The sequence below is a fragment of the Macaca nemestrina genome, chromosome 7, assembly GCF_043159975.1.
Source record: "Macaca nemestrina isolate mMacNem1 chromosome 7, mMacNem.hap1, whole genome shotgun sequence".
Classification (NCBI taxonomy): Eukaryota; Metazoa; Chordata; class Mammalia; order Primates; family Cercopithecidae; genus Macaca; species Macaca nemestrina.
Genome location: NC_092131.1, coordinates 168,707,415 through 168,720,466, shown reverse-complemented (window position 1 = coordinate 168,720,466; position 13,052 = coordinate 168,707,415). Strand labels below are relative to the sequence as shown.

Sequence of the window (13,052 nt, the reverse complement as noted above, 5' to 3'; positions counted from 1 at the left end):
TACATCAAGGAGCTTGACCTGAAGGAACTGGAGCATTCTGTGTCTGCCGTCATGGTGTAACTGGGCTATCGTGACTCCTGATGTAGAAATGGAGATGTTCTTTTTCCTGCCTTTTCCTTGTGTACCTGATGATGCATAAATGTCCATGATATGGATATGGTGAGCAGTTCCCTCCCCTCTAGCTGCTTTGACCCTTTCTGAGAGAGTGAGACCGTGAAACCATCCTCCTTATTCTGGCTTTGCATTCTGCTGACTCCAAAAGGGCTTAGACAAGCTGGGTGCCTGAACAGCCTCTGCAGGGAGCTGTTCTTCACCTGGGTGCTGATCTCCAACTCTGCTCATAGGAGGATATTCTACGAAGCTGGGGGAGCTGGGACTCGAGCCAGGTCTCTGTGGAGAGTGGAACCACTTCGGATAAGGTAATGGAGGGCCTGGGAGTACCCTTTTCAAGATTGCTTTCTTTTTCAATAATAGGCCGTTCTCTTAAATATTTCATTCATCCCGTATCACCTGGCAAACTCCTTCAAGTCCTTTGTCTAGAGCTAAGTTCTGATATTTCTGTGACTTTGTTTTTAAAGAACACACACACACAGTTTCCAGAGCCACTGTGTTGACTCTGAGGCTGGCAGGCTCTTCTGCCCTTGCGGTAGCTGACTATAAAAGGAAAGCTCAGACAAGGCCACTGAAAGCCATCCAAGTCCTCCCATTTGTTTTCTTAAACAGGTTCTCTGGAACCCAGATAAGTCTTCTCTCTCCTCTTAGTAGCTTTGTTGGCTCCAGTGGACAGGTAGCTTTAAATGGCACACAGACAGGTAGTCACAATGGCATAAGATAAGGAAGATGTAAACGTCACTGGGTATGTAGGTATGAAGAAAAAGGTACTTACTAGAACTTTTCAGAGACAGTTTTGTCCCTTGGTGGAAGGAACAGGAGGCTGAGACTTTGCAGCCGCAAGCTTGAATAACCACGGGTGGTCGCTTAACTTCAAACCACTGAAGGGGGATCACTTTCAATGCAGGACCTTTATATGGGCTGAGAGGGTCTGTAAGTTAGGCTAGAGCTAAACTGCTTGGAGTGAGAGAGGAGGATTAAGTTTCGCCCTCTGATTTTCCTTCTCTGCCTTTCCCTCTAGTTCTTTCTGTTCAATCTCTCCCTGAAAATATGTTCAAAATAAGTCTCTCTCATGCAGGGTATATGCCCCAAGGGGCCCTGAAGATAATCCATTGGCAATCAGAAGGTAATATTAGGACTTCTCTTATACCATACACACACATGCACACATTTTTTTCTGAGAAATTGGCAGCTGATGGTTTAAGGAATGCCAGTTTTAAGGAGCATGCACTTATTAACTGACTTGAGTCATTTACATCCTCTTTCCAAACCCATTAAAAATCTGAGAGTAACATACTCTTGTTCTCAGGATATTAGCCCTTAGTTATTGCTTAATGGACTTTTTAAGAGGTCAAAATAGGTATGTATATGTACTTCTGGTTGTGATTGCTTGCTCATTTCCCCAGAGAACTAGACATGAAGAATTTAAGCCTTTTATCAATGTGATTTGGATTTATTGATGCTTCAAAAAGTTGGACAAAGTGCAGAGTGGTTTTAAAATGTCACACATATATCTCTTAAACCTTATATTCTTAAGAGATAAGTATTTTGCATATGAGCAAATATTTTAAAGAGATAAATTTTGAGTTAGATTATTCAGTGGATAATTTCTCCATAACACTTAATGTAACTTTTGCTGAGTGCTAATCTTTTGATGAAGGACCACTAAGAGGATAGTATTCAATATGAGTTCTCCCTTGTCTTAATCCTTTTATCCTGCTTTACTTATTTTCCACAGAATTTATCTCCTTTTAACATAATTCAGTGTTGACTCATTATGCTTGTTTATTGTCTGTCTGTGGCAAGTCTAAGCTGTGCAGGTATTTTTACTATTTCCCTTGAAGATAGGACTCTTTGTGTAGTAATACGTTTTAGTTCAGATGGCAGGTTTGGAAAGGCTTTTCCAGAAACAAGTTTCCATTCAAAGACAAGCTTCCCATTGATTTGTGATTATTTGCATCAAGACCTTTCAGTGGAGTGAAGGAAAAATTGGAAACCTGGGACTTCCAGTTGAATGAAGCCACTGACCTGCCTTTGAGATCATTCCTTGTTGATGTTACCAAGAGCGAGCACTAGGCTGGGTTGTAGGCAGACATGAAATCCTACAGCAAGCCAGGAACCTGGTGCATTTTTCTCTTAAGGATGGACACCAGAAGGGTTATAAGTCTGCTAGCATGTGTAAGAAAGCGCAGGGTAAATACTGAAAAGGACTTATTTTTGTATAAATGCAATTTCTTGTCTGTTTCATCTGCCCAGTTGGAGTGGCAGTAACATCAGATGGGGCCAGGCTTTTCGACTCCGGCATCTCACCACAGGCCACTACCTGGCCTTGACAGAAGACCAAGGCCTTATACTACAAGACCGGGCAAAGGCAGACACCAAGTCCACAGCTTTCTCTTTCCGGGCATCAAAGGTAAGGTGTGATAAAGTGGACTTTGACCCTGTTCTAAAAGTGAAAACTCAGACACCTCCAGGTAGAGCTATAACTGGGAAAGAAAGTAGGCTGGAACAAAGCAGAGTTGGAAATTTGACCTAAGATAGATAAACACTTTCTTCTTTTATCTTTTGAATTGAGTTCATGGAGGAATGTGTACCTTGGATGAAGGTTGAAGTCTTGAGCAAAAGGAGTGTGTGGACAGTCCTGGAAAATCCAAGGATCATAGGAATGGACGTTGTTGCTCAAAGGCTATTGGAAACTATTGTTGTTGTTTAGTGCATTCTGAATTGTCTTTAATAACTTCCAAGTTATATTCTTCACTCCTTTAAAGCAATAGTAGCATGGAGACATGAGTTTCAGAGCTACATTTGTTTAAATAAAAAGGTAATTTGTTAAAAAGGTTTAAATTTAAAAAGCATGAGTTTCAGTGCTTTATTTGTTTTAATTTTTTAAAATGATGCAGAGAACACATTCTGGACATGACATCATCTTGCAGTTATTAATATTTATATGATAAAATTTACTACTACCTTCCCCATTCTTTCCCTTAGCTATTCCTACTCCCCAGATCTCTCAGCTCTCTCCTCTCCATCCCAAACCTTCATTAAGAATGGATCCTCTGGTAGTTAGGTTAACCTTGAATTAATGGCTTTACCATTTGATGTGTATGTGGACAACTATTCTTTTTTAATGTTCAGCCACCTTTAATGTTCAACTAGGCTTCGACTCTCTCTAACTCAGAGCTGGATCTAGTTGAACGGTCAGAATGACATGCTGAGCTAACTTCTGACAGACAGTTGGATGGTCTGTCACTTTCTGAGTGTTCTGGAAAGATCATCCAAGCATGAGAAAGGCTCTGCACAGATGTGGGCACAGTTATCAGGAAGTCTGCGCTTCCTAAGGGTATAGCTCAATATCTCCTTTGGGAGCTTCACCTTTAGTTTCATTCTTTGCTCTTTTCCAGAAATAAATCTTGATGTGTGTTCTCACCGTGACTTCACTCAAGGGTTGTTGAGGGTTCTGCTTGTGTAGGACTAGGGGTGAGGCTGACAGCTGAATTTTCTATGGGGGCATCTCTGCTTCCTAATGCACCTGAAGAAAATAGTCAGCACTGCCCTTCTTTGGTGCAGGGGTTCAGAGTCTGTTTTCCCCCTCATTTTGTGCTCCTATGGTCTTTTTAGGCAGAGAAAATCTTTGGCATGTAGTTTTTTTCTCTTTAATATTGCTCTGTATCAGAATTGGGCTTTTTTCGTATCTTTATTCCAAATATTAAAAGACATGATCTTCCTGTTCATATCTTCCTAACCATCTCTCAGATGTTATCTTCCATCTGCTTCTCTTCCAATGGCTATTGACTCTGGTTTTCTGAGCACATCTTCCCCACGTTGCTATCATTTTTTTCTTTTTTTTTTTTTAGATTGCCAACACAAGAGGGATTCTTTAAATTCAAATTGATACCTATTTAGTAAACATTTTTGCCTCCAGGAAGTGATTTAGAGCAGTGCAACTTTCTGAAAGAATCAGTGAAACAAAGCAACAGAAAAGTCGTAAGAACAGAGACTGGAACGTGGAGTGGGGGCTGAAGGTGGGTGGGAGTAAAAGAGGGAGGTGGAAAACAAGAAATGACTCATCACGGCTAATGACCAAGCAAGTGTTTTTCTAAGAATGCCAGTTTGGCCCTTTCTGTATTTGAGCATTCTCCCCCTTTCTCCTTGACCCACTCGGGGTATGCTGCCAAGGATAGAGCAATGACCTCGGGGTCTTTAGCATTTCAAAAAGGGGCTTTTCTTCCAGCGCAGGGTCAGGCGGCCTTCCAGGCAGCTGGCAGGGTCCTGTTCCAAGGGGACTCTTGCATTCTATTCCGTTCTTGGCTCAGCCTTGTGGAGCGTGGCTCAGCACTGTGCCGTGGTCTCTGGGGGAAGCAAGGAAGGCTCAGAGCCCCATAGAGACCTTGTCACACTCCTTCCACTTGGCATCACTTCTGGCCTCTGAATACATTTCCCTTCAAAGGGTGCACTGCTTATCTCCCCAACTTCCTCCATTTCCATGTATGGGGAGGCAAGCAGGGCATGGCTGGAAAGTCATCACGGTACCGTGGGGGCCGTCGGCATAGCAGAGCTGGAGGCAAAAGTCACCCGTGAGTCACACTGTCCTGTGCACTTGGCAGTGTGGTGACATTTCACTGGAGTCACTATGCTGGAGATTTTAAATAAGTCTCCATGCAGTGGTATTCAACCCAGCTACCTTCATTTCAATTTGAAAGGAACTGAAATTAAAATGGCCTAGGCTCTATGGCAGGCCGAGATATGGCTGTGTTCCCACTGGATGTCAGGGTTTCTTTGGGACGTTGTGTGGGCAGGGCTTTGGCACCTTAGACTGTGAAGCTGCACAAAAAGAAAGAACATGTGGAGAACACATAACTCTCTCATACACCATCCAAATAACTGCAGGGAGAGCACTGGAGAGGCCCTGATTTTCCTGGGCTTCCATGTGCCTGCCTAGTAAGCGTATTCTTGCCTTGCTGGGCACAGGTTTTCCTTAAATGCACTCTCTGTGCTTCCCATCGCCGGCCACCAGTGACAATACCCAGCAGAAAGAGGTTGGGGCTCTGTTTCTCAACAATGTAAGGACATTGAATCATCTGGCCAGCCCTTGCCTGTGACAGGCATTATGTGACAGAGCAGGCGGCAAACAGTAGCCTGAGATAGCGGTTCAGGATCTGTGTGGTGGCACAGGAGTTGGGAAGGCTGAGGGAGAGGTGGAGACAGTCAGCTGTCTCCCATGGGACTGGGGCAGAGGGTGAGGAAGCAGGGTGTTCTTCTGATCCTCTCCGTATGTTGGAGAATCTGCAAAAGAGAAAAAAGAGACTCTTGGGAAGATCACTGCTGGGGCTTTAGTTACGTGTTTTGGGAGGACACCGGGTGTGCTGGGCTGTGAGTCATTTGGTAATGATGAGCTTCCCAGCCCACATTTTCTGTCAGGTTGCATTAGCCTGCGACGGTTATGACTACTAAATTGGGGGCCACTGGACAGCTGCAGGTGCGTGCTAACATCCTTAGCAGCCTGCCATTACCAGGAAGATGGCAGGTGCCCCAGTGCATCTTGTATGTGCATGATAAGGTGGAGGTGTGATTGAGCCTTGCTGAAAGGTGACCAAGTCCGAGAACCAGCTGCAGTTATCGGCCCGGGCCTGGCTCAAATGGAATCAGACTGAAGACTTGGAGCAAGCTATACAAATCACATAGAATAAAGAGCAGGATGTGATCTTGATCAAGGTCCTCCTTCCCCCACTTCAGCAGATGATGCAACTCAAATTGGAGGGCTAGGATGTAGTATTACTTCCAAAACACAGCATCCCAGCCTTATCCCTCTGATCTGAGAGTGGTGTTGTGTAAGACACAGCCTGGCTTCAAAGTTAGCCTAGATTGGGCCTTGATTCTCATCTGCCCTCTGTGAGACCTGGAACACAATTCTTCATCAATTTGCACCTCATTTGAAGTCTTTCATAAAAGATCATTCAGACCTGACAGCTGCCTGCCCTTCCACTGTGTCTCTTGCCACTTGCCTGAGGCTGCCTTGAGCCCCAGCATACTATTTCAGTCTTGGAACATGCTTGTTTTTTTCTAATCACCACCAGACTTGTGCCTGGAATACCTTTTGTCCCTCTGCAGTCTACCACAGTGAACACCTTCTCATGCTTTCAGGCAAGTGTTAAGTGCTCTTTGTGAGAGGAAAACCTGCTCATGCGTTCTTAAGGCCATCACTTCCTTGACTGGGAGGCGCTGGATGACAAGGACCACACATACCCCACCCTGCTTTATTTTTGCATCCTAGAATCTCTTGTAGTAAGTTTGAAAAATGCTTGCTTGAAGGGTTACATCAGTGTGGTCGTACCTTGAAATAGAGTGAAATCCATTTCATTCTAGCCTCCATTGTCGTCATAGAAACATCCTGCCATCCTTGTGTAATCATTTTGCTACTGTAATCTCTTCCCAGTACACACCCAATGAGAGAGGTTCATTTTATTTTGAACATCTAAGACAAATTTCTATGAACTTGATTTCACATCATTTTTCCATGGTCTTGACATTGCAAGGCCATTCCCACAAGGATTTCAGATAATGTGATTTAATATTTACTCTGGCATGGCAATATTGTCTGTTTAGATGTCATGACTCCATGTCAGTTTACATCATTGAATTTTTTTCAGGGAAGGGTGAATTAATAATGTTAAAGCAGGCCTTATGTATAGCCACTTACTGTAAAGCCACTTTAAAAGTGCTTTAAAAAGCCATTTTAAATGACTACACCATACATCTTGAATGATTGGGCTAGAATCTCAAATGTTGCCTATTTCATAGCGTAAGGGTATAGAGCTATCCCTGTTCCCAATTAGAGGAAATTTTTCCTGACTGTATAAAAACATTAAATTCAGTTTAGTAAACATTTATGAAATATCTATGTGCTGAGCATGGTGTTCTTAGCCAAATGTGATTTCCCTGCCTACCTTTCACATGCCGTTTAACCTCGGCAGCCATGGCACCCCTAACCAAGGTGACAGCTGGGCTCATGGTTCACCTGTCTCTGAAACCCTGGTGCAGAACAGCGCTGTTTTTGACGGTTCCCTTGCTTGCTCCATTTTCTCATCAAGTTATCCACTGGGGAAAGGGAGGGTATGGAGCAAAGGAGGGAAGGGGAGAGAAGAAAATACGGATAGTAAGATTCAAATGCCTAAAGACAACATCACTTACTGCAGCTTCATTTTCAATAAAATCTACAAAGGATTTTTAAACTTTAAACGGATGTGCTTTCTCTAGAGTTTATTGTTCCAAGTGGACCAAATAGAGAGTCAGTCAAGGAAAACCTTGGGCTTTGAAGTGGAAGAAGCCTGGGCTTGAACCCTGGCTCTGCCATATGCTGTTCATATGTTTTGTGAAAAATATAGATTTTTTTTTTAAAGTGGGTCTTGAAAGATTGCTGTGAAAATTAAATGAGACCAGGAAGATGACCTGGTAGTTCTCTTATCCATAAAATGGAAGTAGTGCTGCTTATCTCAAGGTGGTGGTGCCAAGGGTTAAATGAGAAATACGGAGAAAAGAGCCCAGTACAGTGACTTCTGCTCAAGAAATATGCCTTCCTCAATAAGGCAGATGAATCTGCTTCCCAGCATGTAGTAAACAGAGGAAGGCGTTCCTCCTCTTCCCACACAAAGCTTGGAGTCAGCTAGACTCTTATCAATGTCCTGCAGTGTGTGGTTTTTAAGGGCAATACGAAGATCTCAAATTCTAGATGAGAAAGTCTTAAGGGGGCTATGTTGATATGGAAACAAACCCAAAGGTGATTCCTCAAGGTTTCTCCAGAGACACCTGGAAATAGTGGGCTAACCAGGAGTTTCTTGAAGGCTCACCCCAGCATCCATGAATGGACTCTGCCTTCCCATATCTACTTTTCCTCTGAAACATTTCTGGGTGTCTACAGTCCTGTATTGTAAAAGGTACTTTCTTGTCATCTGTAAACACAGGTGGCTTAATTGTATTAAATAACACATTTCACTCTAATTAATAGGCATGAATTAGAAGCTACTCCATTCCACGTATCATCCTAGATACTAATGGTGTTACCTACAACTCAACCATCTCCAGCCATATGTCTTTTCAGCCCATCATTCACATGGATGCCAGAACAGTTATTCTAAGATGGAACTCTGTGTTTCAGTGGCTTTCCATTACCTACACTAGCTTTTCCCAAAAGGTATTCCAAACAATGATAATAGTGGGAGGAAATAAACAAAATGCTGCATTCGAGTTCAATAGGTCATTTTGATTTTTTCATTGATGATGATGTTTTATTTTTACCATAGGACAAACAAGAGCTTATACGATCACAGTATTCCCTTTGACTCTTAGAAGAAGATTCGGTATTTGTCCACAGTCGTCTTTTTCCCATACGAAGTCTGTTAACAACATGAGCTTCAGAAATATGAACCTGTAGAATAGAGTTCAGAGTCCTTAATTTTTGCTCTCATCTCTTTCTGGATTCCAGCGTTCTGCTTGCCGTGCCGTGCCCCTTTACTAGAAAGCCAATCCCTTCCTCATTACCCCTCACTCCTCTCTACCCTGGCTGCACTCATGTCATGTAGAAATTCTTGTATAAAACCATCCCTTACTCCCCTGGTAGAGTTGTTTTTTTTCCCAAACTCCAATTGTACTCTGAATATAGACCATACTTTGTTGTGCTTGTTGATTTATATGTATAACTCTTAAAATCTGTATGAACCTAAAGCCATTTTCTTTTTTTCTTTCTTTTTTTTTTTTTTTTTTTTGAGACGGAGTCTCTCTCTGTCACCCAGGATGAAGTGCAATGGCGCCATCTCAGCTCACTGCAAGCTCTGCCTCTTGGGTTCACGCCATTCTCCTGCCTCAGCCTCCCAAGTAGCTGGGACTACAAGCACCCACCACCACGCCTGGCTAATTTTTAATATATTTTTTTAGTAGATATGGGGTTTCACTGTGTTAGTCAGGATGGTTTCGATCTCCTGACCTCGTGATCCACCCATCTCGGCCTCCCGCAGTGCTGGGATTACAGGTGTGAGCCACCGTGCCCAGCCTTTAATAGTATATGTTTTCAACTTTTTCTTCATATTAACCTTTAAGCAACTAAACTATTGGTACAATTAATTACTTAACTATGCTGCTGGTAATGGTAACCATTCAGATAATTCTGTTCAAATGAATTATACCTGGCTTTGGAATTGTACCTGATTTTGGATTATGTTCTATTGCTTACAACTATGTGGCTTTGAGCAAGTTGCTCAAACTCTGCAAGCCTCGGTGTTATCGTCTATAAAGTAGGATAATAAAAGCCATAGGGCCATTGAAAGATTTAGAGAAAATGTAAAGTGTCATGTATGATACATACCACTTTGTAGGTCCTTGGTAAATTCACGTGATGGTGTTTTCATTGTAAAGTACTTAGCACAATACCTAGTTTGAACCAGGCACTGGGCAACGATTGGTTCTAGTTTATTTCTTTATTATTTATTTGTTTGTTTGTTTGTTTGTTTTGAGACGGAGTCTCACTCTGTTGCCAGGCTGGAGTGCACTGGCACCATCTTCTAGTTTCCTTCCTTCCTTCCTTCTTTCTTTCCTTCTCTCTCTCTCTCTCCCTTTCTCTCTCTCTCTCTCTCTCTTTCTCTCTCTCTCTCTCTCTCCCCCCGCCGTCTCTCTCTCTCTCCCCTCCCCTCCCCTCCCCTCTTCTGTTCTGTTCTTTTCTTTTCTTATTTATTTATTTTGAGACGGAGTCTCACTCTGTTGCCAGGCTGGAGTGCAGTGCCGTGATCTTGGCTCACCGCAACCTCCAACTCTCTGGTTCGAGCAATTCTCCTGCCTCGGCTTCCTGAGTAGCTGGAATTACAGGCACGCACCAACACATCCAGCTAATTTTTGTGTTTTTAGTAGAAACGGGGTTTCACCATGTTGGCCGGGATGATCTTGATCTCCTGACCTCATGATCCACCCACCTCTGCCTCCCAGAGTGCTGGGATTACAGATGTGAGCCACCACACCTGGCCTAGTTCTAGCTCCTTTCTTCATCCTTCCAGGAATATTAAACTAATCTTAGCAACTTGATCATCTCCAGGCAAACATTTAATATTCCAGGAATATTAAACCAATCATAGCAACTTGATCATCTCAGCCAAATACTAATATGACAATTATGATGTGGTCATGAGCATTTCCTTAATAAGGTGTCAGTGGAGGCAGAGGATAATGATTACTGCCCTTCAACACATATTAGGCCAGATAACCTCTTCCTTCTTAGAATCAGCTTATCATCTAACATAAACAGGGTTGATGCAAATAAACAGATATAGATTGAATGCCTGCAGAACAGTAAAACAATAACAAATGATTTGCAACCGGTTTTAAGCAGAGCATTGTATGAAATACAAAGACAAAGAAATCCCGGTTTTACACCTTTGACATTTTCAATCTGCCAGGGGGCAGCTAGTATCCCAACAACAATACCTGTTTTTAAAATGTAGATTTTATTATTCAGGTGTGATGAAGCCAACAAATCGGGAGACAATCAGCATTGGAAAAGAACAGTTGTTTGACTCCATTCCCAAGAGGAATGGACACGCCATACCACACAGGGCCACACAGAGAAGCACCATCCTCCAGGAGGAAGAGAGAGTGAGGGGAAGCCGGGGGAAAGAGCCTTTTCGTGGTTTCCATAGAAAGAGATGGGCTAGGCAGGATAAATAGGCTTAGGGTTGGCTACTTTGAATAATTTCAGCAGGCTCTGGAGCATGGGAGTTGTTATTGGTTGTCTGGTACCAGCCCTGGGGAGATTAGGCTACGGGAATGGGGGTCCAGAAGGTAAAGGAGGAGGTTGGCTTTATGGGCTTTGGATTGGTTTGCATATAAAAGGTGTGCTCCCGGATGAGTCCTTTACCATTTTTAGGAATTGGCTAGCCCTGGAAGGACAGTCCCTGCAGGGTCCACAAAACCATGAGATCAGAGAATGTGTACAGGTATCCTCCGGCTTTGGCTAAGTAGAGAAGGCTTGATGGATGAGATGTGCTGTGTTCCTTTATGTGATCATCAGTCAGGTGCAGCCGTGTGAGGAGATGCAGGAGAGGCTTAGGAAAACAAAGTTTATTATACTCATAGGTCCTAGCAACAGGAGACGTGCCACGCCACGCAGGGTCACATAGGAAAGCACCAGCTTTGGTCAGGAGGCAGACAAGGGGCATAAGCAAGGTGACAACCTTTGCTGCCACTTTTGTTGGGGTTTCCATGGTTAAGGCAAGGCAGGGCTGGGTAAACAGTTTGGGATTTGCTAGTTTGAGTAATTTCAGGGGACTCTAAGCTATAGAGGTGGTCCCTATCTACCTAGTACCTGGCCTTGGGAAGGCAGAGGAATATCGCCTCCTGGAACGTGTGAGCCAGCTAGAGGACGTCTGGTTGTGAATTGATTAGATTGCATATCAAAGGCGTGCAGCTGAGCCCTTTGCTATCTCTAACCAGAAAGCCAGTCTCTCCCCAGCCAGAAAGTTTTAAAAATATCGAAATACCAGTTTAGCAGTTTAGCATGTTTTTATAAAGTTAAACATATACTCTCCAGTGACCCAGTAATTCTACTCCTAGTCATTTACCCAAGGGGAATGAAAAAGTTATGTTCATAAAAAGCCTGTACCTGAATGTTCATAGCAGCTTTCTTCATAATTACCAAAAAGGGAAAGTAAACCAAATGTCCTCTGTTGAATGGGTTAAAAGCCTGTGGTGTATCCATGCCATGGAATACCACTCAGTAATAAAACAGAACAGACTACTGGTATACATACTAAATGGATAAATCTTAAATAGATTATGCTAAGTGAAAGAAGTCAGAATCAAAAAGCTGTATATATTATTGTGTTCCTGTGACAGTTTAGAAAAGGCAATGCCACAGGAACAGAAAACAGATCACTGGTTGCCCAGGAGAGAGGAGAGCTGACTTCAAAGGGAGAGCCTGGGGGACTCTTTTGGGATGATGAAACTACTCTATATTTGTCTAAAGGGGTTGCAATATGACTTATGCACTTGTCAAAACTGGTAGAACTGTACACCAGTGAAAGCAAATTTTACTGTCTTAATTTTTTAGCAATAAAAAATTAAAAACAAAACAAAAATATATCGAAATACCACAATATACAGAAGATATGAAATATAAACAATACAGATGTAGAGATGCCAAGATGAAGCAGGGGAATTCCAAACAGAAAGTATAATGTCAGTAAAGGCCCAAAGAAGGGGAATATTTGGCACATGAATATAAGTACTCTTAGTCCAATTTGGTTAGAGCATTTGGAGTATAAGAACTTTAGAGATAACAATTGTATTCCATAGGAACCTGGGAGTTATTGAAAGAGAATGATTGGATTAGCTCTATTTTTTAGAACGTTTCCATTTCTAGCAGTAGGGGGCCATATTCAGGTAAAAACAGAAGGGAGCATTAGTTCATACTCAAGTCAAAAGAAAATCACCAATGTGCTGTCAATAAAATCAAGCCTCTCCATCACCTAGCTCTTTAATTTCCTTTACTGATTTATCATTACTGTTTAAGGTTGAATTGGGTTGTTTTTCATATGGATTTTGTCTCTAGATCTTCGTTTGTTGCCTCCGTTCTATGAAATTAGAAGTGGCCACTGCAGCGACTACCATAGAATTTGGAAGCCGATGCTGTTTTGTAAAACAAAGACACAGAAACACTCCTTTCTATACAGAATCATGATTCGTTTATTTCAGTGACTCCAGAAAAACAGATCTTTTTTTTTTTTTTTTTGCAAAGCCATGTTTAAGTGAAAGACAATAAAGTAATGAAGTTACCATATTCACTGATAGTTGGGTAATATGAATTGTTTTAATCAGGAGCTATTAGAAATCAATGTAATTATTCATATTTAACAGTTGTGGTGTGCATAATTTTAACCCCTGCATTGGCTACGGTTAGAGAGCAG

General features: G+C 42.4%; 1 protein-coding gene across 26 annotated transcripts in view; it reads left to right on the top strand.

Moving 5' to 3' along the window:
* The window catches only part of LOC105463656 (ryanodine receptor 3), a 561,838-nt gene that overhangs the window by 242,125 nt on the left and 306,661 nt on the right, over positions 1–13,052 (top strand). For all 26 annotated transcript variants that reach the window (XR_011606198.1, XR_011606199.1, XM_071067152.1 and 23 more), the window contains exons 9-10: positions 345–419; positions 2,368–2,524. Coding sequence is in view for 24 of the 26 variants with exons in the window: in XM_071067152.1 (XP_070923253.1) it covers positions 345–419; positions 2,368–2,524 (232 nt within the window). In the remaining 2 variants the exon portion in view is untranslated. The remainder of the gene's footprint in view (positions 1–344; positions 420–2,367; positions 2,525–13,052) is intronic.